This window comes from Microchirus variegatus (assembly GCF_963457635.1).
Source record: "Microchirus variegatus genome assembly, chromosome: 20".
Lineage (NCBI taxonomy): Eukaryota > Metazoa > Chordata > Actinopteri > Pleuronectiformes > Soleidae > Microchirus > Microchirus variegatus.
In genome coordinates this window covers 1,768,151-1,784,785 of record NC_139821.1, presented here as the reverse complement: position 1 = coordinate 1,784,785, position 16,635 = coordinate 1,768,151, and the positions used below count along the sequence as shown (strand labels likewise).

General features: G+C 44.0%; 3 protein-coding genes across 4 annotated transcripts in view; 2 read left to right on the top strand and 1 right to left on the bottom strand.

Moving 5' to 3' along the window:
- Window positions 1–8,202, top strand: part of caska (calcium/calmodulin-dependent serine protein kinase a) — a 35,734-nt gene extending 27,532 nt beyond the window's left edge. For both annotated transcript variants that reach the window (XM_083907406.1, XM_083907405.1), the window contains 7 exons: window positions 702–898; window positions 2,100–2,215; window positions 2,693–2,773; window positions 4,393–4,473; window positions 4,564–4,766; window positions 4,870–4,953; window positions 6,382–8,202. In XM_083907406.1, coding sequence (XP_083763532.1) covers window positions 702–898; window positions 2,100–2,215; window positions 2,693–2,773; window positions 4,393–4,473; window positions 4,564–4,766; window positions 4,870–4,953; window positions 6,382–6,558 — 939 coding nt within the window. In that variant the 3' untranslated portion in view covers window positions 6,559–8,202. The remainder of the gene's footprint in view (window positions 1–701; window positions 899–2,099; window positions 2,216–2,692; window positions 2,774–4,392; window positions 4,474–4,563; window positions 4,767–4,869; window positions 4,954–6,381) is intronic.
- Window positions 8,203–9,523: 1,321 nt separating this feature from the next.
- nyx (nyctalopin) lies at window positions 9,524–11,245 on the bottom strand (the record flags this gene model as incomplete). The annotated part of the gene is made up of 4 exons (XM_083906716.1): window positions 9,524–10,310; window positions 10,395–10,699; window positions 10,848–11,140; window positions 11,224–11,245. 4 exons carry the CDS (start codon window positions 11,243–11,245, stop codon window positions 9,524–9,526), a joined length of 1,407 nt encoding a protein of 468 aa, XP_083762842.1.
- A 1,404-nt stretch (window positions 11,246–12,649) lies between these two features.
- nup35 (nucleoporin 35) lies at window positions 12,650–15,945 on the top strand. Its single transcript, XM_083907013.1, has 9 exons — window positions 12,650–12,771; window positions 13,786–13,941; window positions 14,050–14,180; window positions 14,475–14,535; window positions 14,721–14,829; window positions 14,948–15,017; window positions 15,364–15,492; window positions 15,594–15,734; window positions 15,834–15,945. Exons 1-9 carry the CDS (start codon window positions 12,759–12,761, stop codon window positions 15,909–15,911), a joined length of 888 nt encoding a protein of 295 aa, XP_083763139.1. The 5' UTR covers window positions 12,650–12,758; the 3' UTR covers window positions 15,912–15,945.
- Window positions 15,946–16,635: the final 690 nt, after the last annotated feature.

Genomic DNA, 16,635 nt, shown 5'->3' with positions numbered 1-16,635 from the left:
CCCTCGCTCCCTAACCCCGCCCCCTTCACTCAGAAGTGCCTCTGTCTGTGAGACTGTTTACAAAAGTGGGCGTCGTCTCCTGACAGACGTAGCAGTGTCAGCCACGTCCATTTTAGTATTCAGTCTCAGTGTAATCTGAGTTAATCCACAGTCTCTGGACTTTAACGATGGTAATAATGACACAGGCATTGTTGACCCCTGCAGAGGTCAGAGGTCACATCAATAACATCATTAATATCATGAATAATTCTCATTCGTCTCTTGGATGACGGGAGGTTGTGATCGCAGCAGCTGCCAGCAGAGGGCAGCAGAGGTCATGAAATCATCGACCATGACACTGATTCATTAACCAAAGAAAACTTTCACCTAATAACAAAAGTATAAAAAAAAACTGTTTATGAACCACGCCCCCCCCCCCCCCACACACACACAGCTGTTTTACTGCATGATGTGTGTGTGTGTGATGCTTTCACGTCCTAGATTACGTCCCGACCTCCAATCAACGACAAAATGTCTATAAAGGTAAGAGACAAGCTCCACCCACCAGTAGCTCCTCCCCCTCCTCCTCCCGTCAGTGTCAGACCAGTGTTTATAAACAATGCCTGTGTCGTTAGTAACCAAGACCCGCCCTCCCCCGTGAGACTCCGCCCCCCCACATCACTTCTTCATTGACACGCCCCTGAACCCCCGTGTGTCCACAGATCTACGTCAGGGCTCAGTTCGAGTACGACCCGTCCAAAGACGAGCTCATCCCCTGCAAAGAGGCCGGCGTTCGCTTCCAGGTCGGCGACGTCATCCAGATTATCTCCAAGGACGACCACAACTGGTGGCAGGGAAAACTGGAGAACATGAAGAACGCCACGGCCGGACTCATACCTTCACCTGAGCTACAGGAGTGGTGAGGGAGGGCGAGGGGGCGGGGCTTACACACACACACACACACACCGTAAAGACATGCAGCGTTTAAAATACCTGGAAGAATTCAGAGGTGCTTGAACTGAGGTTTTCAGCGTTTCAACGCTACATTTCATAAAATGCTGCAACGTTTCACAAAACATTTCAGTGTTTGACAAAGCACTACTTTTCGCAAAATGCGGCAACATTTCTAAAAAAAACGCTGCGTTACACAAAACGCTACATCATGACTCAACATTTCAGCATTTGACGAAACTATAACATTTTAGTGTTTTACAAAGCGCTACTTTTCACAAGTCGCTACGTTACACAAAACGCTACAACATTACTCAAAACATTTAAGGGTTTACAAAACGCTACTTTTCACAAAATGCTACTTTTCACAAAAACGCTACTTTTCACAAAGCGCTACAACGTTTCACAAAACGCTACTTTTCACAATAACACTACTTTTCACAAAGCGCTACTTTTCACAAAAACGCTACTTTTTACAAAAACGCTACTTTTCACAAATCGCTACTTGTAACAAAACGCTTCTTTTCACAAAACGCTACTTTTCACAAAAACGCTTCTTTTCACAAAGCGCTACTTGTCACAAAAACGCTACTTGTCACAAAAACGCTACTTTTCACAAAGCGCTACAGCGTTTCACAAAAACTTTACTTTTCATAAAACGCTACTTTTCACAAATCGCTACTTGTAACAAAACGCTACTTTTCACAAAAACACTTCTTTTCACAAAGCGCTACTTGTCACAAAAACGCTACTTGTCACAAAAACGCTACTTTTCACAAAGCGCTACAGCGTTTCACAAAAACTTTACTTTTCATAAAACGCTACTTTTCACAAAGCGCTACGTTTCACAAAAACGCTACTTTTCATAAAACGCTACTTTTCACAAAGCGCTACGTTTCACAAAAACGCTACGTTTCACAAAAACGCTACGTTTCACAAAAACGCTACTTTTCATAAAACGCTACTTTTCACAAAGCGCTACAACGTTTCACAAATGCTACTTTTCACAAAACGCTATAACATTTCAGTGTTTTACAATGTGCTAGTTTTCACAAAACGCTACAACATTTCTCAAAACACTTCAGCGTTTTATAAAACGCTACAACGTGAGTGTGTTTCCTGGCCCGTACTAACATCTGTGTGTATTGTGTGTGTGTGTGTGTTGACAGGCGTGTTGCGTGCATAGCGATGGAGAAGACCAAACAGGAGCAGCAGACGAGCTGCACCTGGTTTGGAAAGAAGAAGAAACATTATAAAGACAAGTATCTGGCCAAACACAACGCAGGTACACAACAACAACAACAACACACACACAAACACGCTGTATGATTCAGTGTGTTCACATGTTGTGTTTAAGTCCATGTGATCGTCGTCCTCGTGTCGTATTAAAGACGCTGTAAGAGAGTTTCAACATGTGACCACACACACACACACACACACACACACACACACACACACACCTGCTGGTGTCACAGTGTGTGTGTGTGTGTGTGTGTGTGTGTGTTTAATGTCCTCTCTTTATTTCTCTTGCTTTCTCCACTGAACGGAATCTGAACGTAAGTAACAGTGACATCATCATCATCTTCATCTTGTGTTATTTAGTGCTGTTCCTCTAGGAGCCACCAGGTGGCACTGCAGACGTGTTAATCCCAGGTTGAATCTCTGCAGTTGTTGACATGTGTCAGTCTGTCGTCTCTGTGTCTTCACTCATGTCAGAGTAAAGTCATGTTTTTAATCTCTTTCTTTGACCTTTGACCCTCAGTGTTTGATCAACTAGACCTGGTCACGTATGAAGAGGTCGTCAAACTTCCTGCTTTTAAGAGGAAAACACTGGTCCTGTTAGGTGAGGCATTATCACGCTAATATCACGATGTGATATTATCACGATATTTAAGCTACGATGTTGTTGCAATATTTAAGTTACGATATGATATTATCAAGATATTTAAGATAAGCTATTGTCGCAATATTTAAGTTACGATATGACATTATCACGATATTTAAGATAAGCTATTGTCGCAATATTTAAGTTACGATATGACATTATCACGATATTTAAGCTAAGCTATTTTCGCAAAATGTAAGTTATGATACGATATTATCACGATATTTAAGCTACGATGTTCTCGCAATATTTAAGTTACGATACGATATTATCACGATGAGATATCATCACGATATTTAAGCTACAATATTGTTGCAATATTTAAGTTACGATACGATATTATCACGATATTAAAGCTAAGCTATTGTCGCAATATTTAAGTTACGATACGATATTATCACGATGAGATATCATCACGATATTTAAGCTACAATATTGTTGCAATATTTAAGTTACAATATGATATCACGATACGATATTATCACGATATTTAAGCTACGATGTGTTCGCAATATTTAAGTTACGATACGATATTATCACAATATTAAAGCTAAGCTATTGTCGCAATATTTAAGTTACGATACGATATTATCACAATATTAAAGCTAAGCTATTGTTGCAATATTTAAGTTACGATACAATATTATCACGATGCGATATCATCACGATATTTAAGCTACAATATTGTTGCAATATTTAAGTTACAATATGATATCACGATACGATATTATCACGATATTTAAGCTACGATATTGTCGCAATATTTAAGTTACGATACGATATTATCCCAATATTTAAGTTACGATACAATATTATCATGATATTTACGCTACGATATTGTCACAATATTTAAGTTACGAAACGATATTATCACAATCTGATATTATCACGATATTTAAGCTACGATGTCGCAATATCTACGTTACGATACGATATTATCACGATATTAAAGCTAAGCTATTGTCGCAATATTTAAGTTACGATACAATATTATCACGATGCGATATCATCACGATATTTAAGCTACAATATTGTTGCAATATTTAAGTTACAATATGATATCACGATACGATATTATCACGATATTTAAGCTACGATATTGTCGCAATATTTAAGTTACGATACGATATTATCACAATATTTAAGTTACGATACAATATTATCATGATATTTACGCTACGATATTGTCACAATATTTAAGTTACGAAACGATATTATCACAATCTGATATTATCACGATATTTAAGCTACGATGTCGCAATATCTACGTTACGATATGATATTATCGCGATGAGATATCACGATATTAAAGCTAAGCTATTGTAGTAATATTTAAGTTACGATAAAATATTATCACAATAAGATATTATCACTGTAATTTATAGTTAACGATAAACTTAGATTATTAGCTCATTCAGCTAAAGAAACTCATGATCAAAATGACCGATCTCAATGAGGGGCGGAGCTTTAGTCACTGCAGTCTGTTGATTGGCCGACACATTGTTATTGTTTAATATTTAACGTGTGTGTGTGTGTGTGTGTGTGTGTGTGTGTGTGTGTGTGTGTGTGTGTGTCAGGAGCTCATGGAGTCGGTCGTCGTCACATCAAGAACACGCTCATCACCAAACGCCCCGACAGATTCGCCTACCCAATCCCACGTAAGACGCACCGTGTGACCACGCCCACAGGAGGAACAACAGGAAGTGTCACTGCTCACTTCCTGTGTGTCCTCTCTCTCTGTCCCACAGACACCACCAGGCCGCCCAAGAAGGACGAGGAGAGCGGGAAGAACTACTACTTTGTGTCCCACGATCAGATGATGCAGGACATCAGCAACAACGAGTATCTGGAGTACGGAAGTCACGAGGACGCCATGTACGGCACCAGACTGGAGACCATACGCAAGATCCACCAACAGGGACTGGTGGCCATACTGGACGTGGAGCCTCAGGTCTGTGTGTGTGTGTGTGTAAACGTGTGTGTGTGTGTGTGTGTGTGTGTGTGTGTGTGTGTGTGTGTGTGACTCACTGACTGTGTCACCTGACCTCCATCAGGCCCTGAAGGTCCTGAGAACAGCAGAGTTTGCTCCGTACGTCGTCTTCATCGCTGCACCGACAATAACACCTGGAATTAATGAGGTAAACACACACACCTTTACACACACACATATACACACCTGTACAAACACACACGTACACACACACACACACACACACACACACCTGTACACACACTGGAGCTTTTAAAAACTAAATATCGACAACTTCCTGCTTTTAAAAGCTAAATATTGTCAATTTCCTGCTTTTAAAAGCGAAATATCGTCAATTTACTGCTTTTAAAAGCTAGTTATCGACAACTTCCTGCTTTTAAAAGCTAAATATCCTCAATTTGCGGCTTTTAAAGCTAAATATTATCAATTTCCGGCTTTTAAAAGCTAATTATAGTCAATTTCCTGCTTTTAAAAGCAAAATATCGTCAATTTACTGCTAATTGTCGTCAATTTACTGCTTTTAAAAGCTAATTATCGACAACTTCCTGCTTTTTAAAGCTAAATATCCTCAATTTGCGTCTTTTAAAAGCGAAATATCATCAATTTCTGTCTTTTAAAAGCTAAATATCGTCAACTTCCTGCTTTTTAAAGCTAAATATTGTCAACTTCCGGCTTTTAAAAGCTAAATATCATCAATTTCTGTCTTTTAAAAGCTAAATATCATCAATTTCTGTCTTTTGAAAGCAAAATTTTGTCAATTTCCTGCTTGTGAAACACAGCGGTATTCATTTACTACTTTTAATTGTAAGATGCTGTTTATTTTAGAAGGAAAATCATGGTTATTTCTTGTGTGTAAACAGGAAGTTGTGTGTGGTTTGTTGTGTTTGTGTGAATCCACATCTTGTTCTTCTTCTTCTTCATCCTCTGCTCGTCTTCATCTCTATTTTATTTTATTTCCGTTTGCTGCATGCGTTTGTTGTTTCTTTGGCCCCGCCCCCTTCACCTCCCTCCTCCCCTCAGACACCGCGGTGGTGTCGAACACTGTCAGTGAGTAAAACTGTGTGTGTGTGCGTGTGTGTGCGTGTGTGTGTGTGTGTGTCGTAGAGATTAGGGTCAACATTTCCCTCTGTTTAGTAAAAACCTCGACACACTGGAACAGTCGGGGATTAAAATGACTTTTATGGAAAACATGGCTAGGAAGGAGGAAAGAGTCTGTAAACCACTCACTCTCCCACACCAAAGTCCATAGAGTAAACCAGTGATTTTAACATCACAGAGACACAGGAGTTCACAGGAGTTGTTGATCCACTGCTGCCTCCATCACTAACTTACTATGTCTTATTTTGTAAAATTCGGCTTTAAAAATATTTAATTTAGACTTAAATCAGTGACACAAAGTGACCACACGAGGCAGCAGAGGACCAGCAGCTCCTGTGTCCCTGTGAGCTAAAATCACTGATTTTCTCTATGGGGTTTGGTGTGGTTTGAGAAAACCTGAATAAACTGTGGTGAAGTCTTCATCAGTGTCTCACAGTGTCCTCCTCCTCCTCCTCTTCCTCCTCCTCCTCCTCCTCAGGACGAGTCTCTGCAGCGTCTCCAGAAAGAGTCGGAGATTCTCCAGAAGACGTACGAACACTACTTTGACCAAACCATCGTAAACAACGAGATCGACGAGACCATCCACTTCCTGGAGGAGGCCATGGACCTGGTCTGCACCGCGGGGCAGTGGGTCCCCGTGTCCTGGGTCTACTGACCACGCCCCCACGCCCACGCCCACGCCCCGCCCCCTTTTCCAGAGCGGAGTACGACAAACCCTCAGACTCTGGCCCCTCCCACATGACCTCGTCATAGTGTTGTGTTAAAAAAAAAAAAAAAACAGAGAAAACTAAAGTGAATATTGTCATGTCTGTTTTAGCTAGGAGGCTACGTTTGTTTTAAAGAGACAGTAGCGCGTCGCCACGTCACCTCACTCCCTCAGTTAGCCTCGTTAGCTGATGTTTTTCGGAATCAAACAGCGCTAACGAGCTCACGGTACGACTTTTGATTCGCAGTTTAGTCAAAGTTTGTTTGTTTTTGTCGTTTAAACTCCAAACAAACAGGACTGTACGTCTACCTCCGCTACACTAGGTGGCGACACACGCGCCCCTTTACAGCTACTTTGTGTTAGCCACTTTCTGGTTGACCTCTTGACCTTTTACAACAACTGAAGCTGGTGGCTAGCTGTTAGCATGACAAGGCACAAGGGCAGCTCCTGTAAAACTTAGCGCCCCCCTCAGCTCAACGTGACCTCACAAAGCCTGTCACTGTTAGCATGACTAGCATTGCTAACGTTAGCCCATGGTACGTTTTTTGACCACCTTTCCTCTCCCATTGAAGATTCTTCAAACATATTCAGTATTTGCTCTTCAAAGTTACAGACGGGACCTTTAACAGCTGTATCTTTCATCGTTGATCTGTAGCCAGTGGAACGCTAAGGATGCTGGGTAAACGTGGGGCGATGTTGCAGCTCAAACAAAACAGGTTTTGTTTCGGAAGTTTGGCTTTTCACTCGTGAAGTTGACATTAGTGACGCGCTAGCATCACATTAGTGTCGCACTAGCATTACGTCAGTGTCGCGATAGCATCGCGTTAGTGTCACATCAGCATCGTGTGCCACGTGTCATGTTAGCACCACGTTATGTTAGCATTACATTAGCGTCACGTTAGTGCCATGTGTTACGTTAGTGTCACGTGCTACGTTAGCGTCATGTTAGCGTCATGTTAGCACCGCGTTTTATGTTAGCATTACATTGGTGTCATGTTAACAATCTATTAGCACCATTAGCATCACGTCCCGACTTCACAGTGTCTTTTATTTCCTCCCCGTTGGCGTTCGGCGACGTCTCGTTCACGCTGCGTGTTCACGCTGCGTGTTCACGCGTTCACGCTGCGTGTTCACGCTGCGTGTTCACGCTGCGTGTTCACGCTGCGTGTTCACGCTGCGTGTTCACGCTGCGTGTTCACGCTGCGTCTCTTTTAAATGAACCCACAAATGTTTCAGTGATCTGATGGAGGTTCTCCTGCATGTGGACATTTGCAAGCGTCCATACTGTCCGTCCGTCTGTGTCTCCTGTGTCCGTCTGTCAACCAACGAGGAAGAAGTGATGAAAAAGGTGAAGCAAAACAAACAACAACAACAACATTCCAGATGTTTGGACTGAAACGAGACGAGACGAAGAAAAACGAGACGGACGTCGACTGGACGCACCTATGCATTCTGGGTGATTTTTCTATGAAAAGGAAGAAAAAAATGAACGAAAAAAATTTAAATAAAATTTAAAAAAACGTTTATAAAAAAAAAAAGGGGAAAAGGATGAAACGTGTAGTGAAATGTTTATAAGAAGAGAATCAAAATAAAAGTCTGGATTTTTCTCTCTTTTCGTCCTAATTCATTCATTCATTCACTCATTCAGTCGTTTCAGAAAAGGTCTTTATTTTGTTAAATTCGGCATTTGAAATATTTCATTTAGACTTAACTCAGTGACGACACAAAGTGACCACACGAGGCAGCAGTAGACCAGCAGCTCCTGTGTCCCTGTGATGTTAAAATCACTGGTTTTCTCTATGGGGTTTGGTGTGGGAGAGTGAGTGCTTTACAAACTTCAGTTTCCTGTTGGAAAAAGTCTGCCTCTGTGTCTCAGCAGCAGGGGGCGCTCACGGGTCACACAGATCTTTTGAAAAAAGTCTCCGTTTGACACTTCAAAGCTTCAGCGTTAGCATAAATGTTCAGTTCTGCTTCAGGATTAAAGAGAAAAAAAACCACAGCATCAGTAAATGAGAGTGATGTGGTGCCGCCTGTCGTCTTAATCTCAGTTTAATCCCACATTAAAGAGCAGATTATCATCAGAGCGACGACTCTGAAAGAGGTCAGAGGTCAGAGGTCGGGCAGCAAAAAGCTCCACGGAATCTATTTCTAATCTAAAAAGAAAATAAACGGTGACAGAGTGTTCCGTGTAATAATTACATTAATGAAGTGGATCACTGTCGTCGTGGCAACCGTACGTACAGAAAAAACCCCATATGACATATGTCCCGTCACATCTGCCACGCCCACTTCACACAGAGAGGGGCGTGTCCAAGAGCAGGAAACTGTCCGTCCAACCACGGGAGGCTAACGCAAGTCCCGCCCAGTGTGTGGAGGCGGAGTCTAAGAGGATTAAAGCTGCAGAGAAACTATTTAGAACCGCTAACAGTCAGATGCTAACGTTCTTGGACTAGTGTCCAGACGATGTGAATGAAAATACAAACGCGACAAAAAAAGGAAAGTTCGACAAACTGCAGTTCACGGAATTATCGCAATATTTGTAAAAATATGCTTTAAACTATTGTTAATGTTGTCTGTATGCAACTTTCATTTAGTTCGTAACTGATGCTGCAAAAAAAACGTGTTCCGAATCACGTGTTTTTTGTTGGCGCACAGTGTTTTGGGGGTGGAGCTGCGATCTGAAGGGGGTGGGGTTTTTTTAGTCGTAAAAATCTCACGTAACATTTTTGTCAGAAACCACATTTTCTTTTTCGTAAAATAAATAAATCACGAGGTTTTAGTACAACTGGAAACAGCTCCCCCAAGTGGCACTTTACAGTAAATCAGTAGGACTGTATGTTGGCGAAGTGGAGAATTGGAAATTCACCACAATGACGTATAACGTTTTCCTTGGCGCTAACATGTGACGAGTCCGTCAAAGTAGGAGGAGCCAGACCACAGCGACGCAGAGAAGCGATTGGCTAGCGTAACCCCGGCGCCCTCTGACCCCGGCGGACAGCTGCCCGTCCTCGGGCCCCAGCAGCGTCCCATTACGAAGGCTCTCGGTCCCGTTCCCCATCTCCTCCCTGAGCTCCTGCTGCAGCAGCTTGGAGATGAGGCTGTTGAAGCGGTTTTCCGTGGTGGACTCGACGTCCGGCGACGCCGTGGTCAGGTTCAGCTCCGCCGGGTCCACGCAGGTGTCGTTGACCCGGCTGAAGACCACCTCGCTCAGATCCAGTCCGGACACGGAGGACGGCGACGCGCAGGGCACGTCGCGCACCAGCCGGTAGTTCTGCATCCACTCCTTCAGCCACTGGAGGGCGCAGTCGCACTCCCAGGGGTTCCTGAAGAGGTAGAGGCGACCCAGGAAGTAGATGGGCTGGAAGACGGGGAAGGGCAGGACGGTGAGGTTGTTGCCGTTCAGGTGCAGCGTCATCAGGCTGGTCAGGTTCTCGAACGTGCCCTCCTCGATGGACACCAGCTGGTTCCGGTCCAGGAACAGGATCTCCAGCTCCACCAGGTCACCGAACCACGTCCTGGACACGTTGGTCAGCTTGTTCCCTCCCAGGTTCAGCATCTTGAGGCGGACGAGGCCCTGGAAGGCCAGTCGAGGAAGATCCGACAGCATGTTGTCGTTGAGGTAGAAGTTCTCCAGACGCACCAGGTCCTGGAAGGCCTGGTCGTGGATCACGTTGATGCGGTTCTCCTGGAGGTTCAGGTACCTGAGAGAAGACCAGGACGATTCAGGGATGAAGGTCTTTTAAGTTCAGGTGTCCATCGCGCGTAGAGGACATTTATGGACTTACCTCAGACTGCTGAGGCCCAGCAGGGAGTTGTAGGCCACCGCCTCGATCTTGCTCTTCTCCAGGTAGATGTGGGTCAGGTTCTCCATGCCTCTGAAGGCTCCAGGAATCCTCCTGAACTTGTTCTGGAAGCAGAGCAGCTCCTTCAGCGCCATCTGCTCGATGAAGATCCGGTCCGGGATGTTGAAGAGGTTGCAGTCGGACACGTCCAGCCGCACCAGCTTCTTCAGCCCGGTGAAGGTTCGCGTGTGGAGGTAACTGATGTACTCGTTGTGAGCCATCTTCAGCTCCACCAGGTTGGCGAGGCCCTGCAGAGAAGCAGATGATACAGATAAAGGTTCTGTGGAGCGAAGAACTGGTCCACCAGGTTTGGATTCATGAGAGGAACATGAAGAACCAGAAGTAGAAGACCAACAATGATGAGAACAACTCAAAGAAGAAGAAGAAGATGAAGACCTTGAAGGCTCCAGGAGTGATGAAGGAGATGTTGTTGTGGTCCAGAGACAGAGACCTGAGCGAGGGCAGCGTTCCAAACGCTCGCTCCGACAGGAACTTGAGTCGGTTCTTGTCCAGGTTGATGGACGCCGCCTCGCACGGGAACTCTCGGGGAAGCTCGGCGAGTCCCGAGCGGTCGCAGAGGACGCTGCAGCTCTTCTCCTGAGAGCAGGAGCACGACGCCGGACACGCCCTCACGCACGCCCACCTCGCCCACGCCACCGGGGGCAGCAGCAGCAGCAGCAGCAGAGACACTGTGGAGACAGGAAGGTTCATGAAGGTCGCGGTTCTTCGTTCTGATCAAAGAAACCGTGAGCGTGTTTTCGTGTCCACTGACCGGAGACGGCGAGGACGCTCATGACTGTTGTCTCTCATGTGGGACACGTCGGGATTAACGCTCTGAGAAGACATGGACGTGAAGAACGTGGACAGTGAAGACGAGCTGAGATGAATGATGTGAGGACGTGTTGTGTCTTAGCAGCTATGGCCTCGTTGTTGTCCACACATCTCTTTTTGGTCCTCAAACATCTCTAACATCTCCTCATAGTCTTCTCTAACATCTCTAACATCTCCTCATAGTCTTTTCAAGCATCGATGATGTCTCTTTGTCGTCTTCTAACATCTCAAACATCTCTTCACAGTCAACAACAGCAACAACAACAACGACAGCAACAACAACGACACGGAAACTAAAGTGGAAAAGAGACGATTTACCTGAAGATGTCTCCTCAAGCGTCTCCATGGTCCTCGTCGTCCTCGTCCTCCTCATCGGTCCTCAAACACACACTGAACGTTCAGATCCCGACATCCATGTGTTCTGACACACACACACACACACACACACACACGCACACACACACACACACACACACAAAAGCCATCTCTTAATGGCAGTCAAATCCCCAGGATGGACGGATGAATGGAGTGATGGATGGAGATGGACGGGATTAGAGAAGTGAAGCAAAGCTTTTAGATCAAATGGCCGAGGCCGAGCGTTAACACACACACACACACACACACACACACACACACACACACACACACTAACTAAACTTAGCCTCACACACTTACAGATTTACAGATGTTGACATGGATTCGAGGATCAGCTGATCGTTAAAGAGGTGAAGACGATCAATGCTCTTTATTTATTATTTGTTAAATAAATTTTCATTCACTTCATTGCAGTACCGCGTATGTCCAGACGTGGTCGCTGTTCCTGAACGTCACCTTTGTGTGTGTATATATACATATACATATACATATACATATACATATTTTTTTTTTTTTTTTTTTTTTTTTTGTACGGCGACCTTGAGTGTCTTGAAAGGCGCCTTAAATATAATGCATTATTATTATTATTATTATTATATACATATACATATACATATACATATACATATACATATACATATACATATACATACTAATACTATACCACACACTGCACATGTAATATTAATGATTAATGTTCACATCTTTAATATTTCACCACTTTAAGAAACGAGTCAGATTTTCCTGAACGCATCTTCGCGCTGACGTAGACTAAAATGCGCCGGAAGTAGCCGCGTTAGCATCGACGCTGCTACTGCTCACACTCTGAGCGCTGTTCTTTTCTCTGAGCGCCGCTAACAAACGCGAATAAACTCGGATATAAGAGAAAACACGTTTTTTGTCACGTTTTAAATCACTCGACTGCGTGTTTTCCGTGACGTCGCCGCTCCGCTTCAGTGAACGTTAAAGTGTCAGAGAGTTTCAGAGTGACAGCTCTTCTTTAGCTCCTGTTAGCTCGCCGCTAGCCGCGTTAGCTTCGTTAGCTTCCGGCGTCATTTCCTTTCGTTTGAAAATCGCGGCCACGAAGTAAACGACGCAGAGATGGAACTACAAGGTAATCTGAGATTTACATTAACGCGAAGACGTCGTAATAATCTGACGATGTTTGTGTTGTGTTTTAAGTTGTTGTTTAGACATGAGTTCATTAATCGTAAAACACCGTTGATTTGTTTGACTGGAAAATGTGTGTAACGTGTAAATAATCCGTCCCAGAAACGTTCTAACGATAAAAATATAATATAAAGGAGTCAATACTGATAAATAATATGATGTGTTTTATTTAAAGATCGAGCTTTGATACGTAGTTGAAGTTGAAGAGACGAGTTGCTCTCCCCACACCAAAGTCCATGGAGAAAACCAGTGATTTTAACATCACAGAGACACAGGAGTTCACAGGATTTGTTGATCCACTGCTGCCTCCATCACTAACTTACAATGTTTTATTCTGTAAAATTCGGCTTTTAAAATCCTTCATTTGGATGTACTGTAGTGACACAAAGTGACCACACGAGGCAGCAGTAGACCAGCAGCTCCTGTGTCCACCGTGGGCTAAAATCACTGATTTTCTCTATGGGCTTTGGTGTGGTTCAAAAACTTCAGTTTTCTGTTGGAAAAGTCTGTCTAACAGTGAAGATAAAGACATGAACATGTTCGCATGACATCATAGACTTAAAACTGATGAAATTAAGCCTCAATTCAACTAACGTTTGTAAACCACTCACTCTCCCACACCAAAGTCCATAGAGAAAACCAGTGATTTTAACATCACAGACACACAGGAGTTCACAGGAGTTGTTGATCCACTGCTGCCTCCATCACTAACTTACAATGTCTTATTCTGTCAAATTCGGCTTTTAAAATCCTTCATTTGGATGTACTGTAGTGACACAAAATGACCACACGCGGCAGCAGTAGACCAGCAGCTCCTGTGTCCACCGTGAGCTAAAATCACTGATTTTCTCTATGGGCTTTGGTGTGGGAGAGTGAGTGGTTTACAGACATCGGGTAAAATCTAGCTAACAGTCCCGCAGTTCATCATTTGTCCTGACGGTGTCCGTGTGTCCCTCAGTGGGGATTGAACCCATGACCCTTGGCTCTCCCACGTCATCCAAGCCGAACCCCGGCGCCCAGTTCCTGCCCGGCTTCCTCATGGGTGACCTTCCAGCTCCGGCGAGCCCGCAGCCCCGCCCCTTCAGCCTGACCATGCCCCTCATGGAGAGCACAGGTACGACGCGAGGTCAGCACAAAGACACGCCCATCACCCTCACGTCAGCCAATCAGTGCCTCCCGCGTGGATTCGTTAGTGTGTGTGTGTGTGTGTTCTGTGTTTCAGGTGGAGGAGGAGGAGGCTCCGCCCCTCAGCCCGTCATCCCCACCCCTAAAGATAAAAGCGGAGCTCCGCCTGTTCGCAGTATCCGTGACGACCTGATGTGTGTGGGGTCGCCGCTCAGCGCACACAGGACGGTGAGTCTCAGAGTCGCCACCTGCTGGTCAGGGAGGGTTCAGTCAGAACCAGAGACGCACGGGCGGGTTCAGAACCTGGGTCTGAAGTGGACTAAATGATTATTAAACACATGTGAGACCGTTTTATGACGTTTGAAACGATCTGGTTTATAGAGTGTGAATAAATGGTTTGTTTACACACAGAGATTCAAAGGTAGTGATCAGGTTTATTGATGATATTATTGATTGTTGACTCTTCAGGGTCAATAAAAGCTGTGATTATTTCACGTTATTGAAACGTTTGTTTGTGTTCAGTCTTTTTCAGTCATGCAGTCTCCTCTGTCAGTACGACAGGGTACTCCAGGAAATATTACAGGTACAAGTTCATACTAATACTACTACAAAACATAGTACTGCTACTAGGAAAATGCTGCTGCTGCTACTATTTTAACTGCTATTGTTACTGCATCTGTTGCTAGTACTACGACTACTGCTGCTAATGCTACAATGAGAAGTTGTCACCAGTGTGTTGTTGTTGTTGTTGTTGTTGTTGTTGTGCAGGTCTGCAGCAGACGTGTTTGTCTCCAGCTCAGGTCGATCCGTTCTACAGTCAGGGAGAGTCTTTGTCTTCTGAAGATCAACTGGACCAGACCTGGGTCACTGTGTTTGGGTAAATCATCAAACACTGACACTGTGATACTCTTTAATATATATATATATATATATACAGTATATATACACACCTTATACACATTATAACTGTGTGTGTGTGTGTGTGTGTGTGTTAGTTTCCCTCCAGCCTCCGCCTCCTACATCCTGTTACAGTTTGCTCAGTATGGAAACATCCTGAAACACAAGGTGAGATGTTTACACACACACACACGCATACAAACACACACACACACACCAAAGTCCATAGAGAAAACCAGTGATTTTAACATCACAGAGACACAGGAGTTCACAGGAGTTGTTGATCCACTGCTGCCTCCATCACTAACTTTAAAAGTCTTATTTTAATGAATTCGGCTTTTAAAATATTTAATTTCGACTTAAATCAGTGACACAAAGTGACCACACGAGGCAGCAGCAGACCAGCAGCTCCTGTGTCCACCGTGAGCTAAAATCACTGGTTTTCTCTATGGGCTTTGGTGTGGGAGAGTGAGTGGTTTAAAAACAATGTCTTGTGTCGATGATGTGTGCACAGATGGCGTCTCCTGGTAACTGGATGCATCTCCAGTATCAGTCCAAGCTCCAGGCGAAGAAAGCTCTGTCCAAGGATGGGAAAGTGTTTGGAGACGCCATCATGGTGGGAGTAAAGCCCTGTATCGACAAGGTGTGTGTGTGTGTGTGTGTGTGTGTGTGTGTGTGTGTGAGCGTGTGTCTGTCGTCCGATTGGTCCACAGCACCGCGTGACGCCACTTCTTCTTCTTTCAGAGCGTGATGATGGACAGCAGCGAGGCCGACTCCTCCCCCTTCTCCTCGTCCATGTCGTCCTCGTGCGTCCTCCCGTCCACGCCTCGCTCCGCCATCAGACCGCTCACCTCCGCCTACAGGAGCGCCGCCGGCGACTTCCAGGTAGACCGCGGACGCGACCGATGCGCCAGCATACAGTCCTAGTGATTTCTGTTGAAGTCGTATCGTTGACCTGTGCTGTGTGTGTGCGTGTGTGCGTAGGTGGTGTCGGACAGACAGACGCCCAGGAAGGACGACAGCATAATCTCCAAAGCAATGGAATACATGTTCGGCTGGTGACGTCACCCAGTGCATCATGGGATATCTGTGGAGAGTCTGAGGTCGAATGATATGAGTTTACTACTGTGTGTGTGTGTGTGAGGCTGTACATGAGTGTGTGTGTGTGTGTGTGCGTGTGTGTTGGTTCTTCCCGACTCTCGTCTTTTTATAGTCCGTCTTTTTTAATCGTCTCTGTCTCAATAAAGTTGTCTGATTTGAATCCGGTGAAGCTGCCGTTCTCTGTGCAGCCACACGGTGGCGCTCATACATGACACAGTCAAACGTTATGTATGACTATGTATCACTTTGTTGTTATTTAAAAAAAAAAAAAAAAAAAAAACTTGGCAAAAATTCTGAGATTAAAATTATAATCTTGAGAAAAGTAAAAATTCTGAGATTAAAGTAAAAATTCTGAGATTAAAATTCTAGTTCTGAGAAAAAACGTCCAAATTCTGAGATTAAAATTCAAATTCTGAGGGAAAAAAAATTCTAATTCTGAGATTAAAATTCTAGTTCTGAGAAAAAACGTCCAAATTCTGAGTTTAAAATTATAATCCTGAGAAAAAAAATTCAAAATTCTGAGATTAAAATGATAATTCTGAGAAAAGTCAAAATTCTGAGATTAAATCTCTGAATTCCAGCCTATTTCTTTCATTTATGTCTCTTCCAAAATGTTTCCCTCTAATCCTCATCTCTGTATAAAGTGAACGTAATCTACTGTAAAATGTTGGATTATCTTTCTTAA

Coding starts and splice junctions, on each gene's coding strand:
- nup35 (XM_083907013.1), top strand. Junction 14,181..14,474: donor CGCTCAGCGCACACAGGACG/GTGAGTCTCAGA, acceptor GTTTGTGTTCAG/TCTTTTTCAGTCATGCAGTC. Junction 14,830..14,947: donor ACCTGGGTCACTGTGTTTGG/GTAAATCATCAA, acceptor TGTGTGTGTTAG/TTTCCCTCCAGCCTCCGCCT.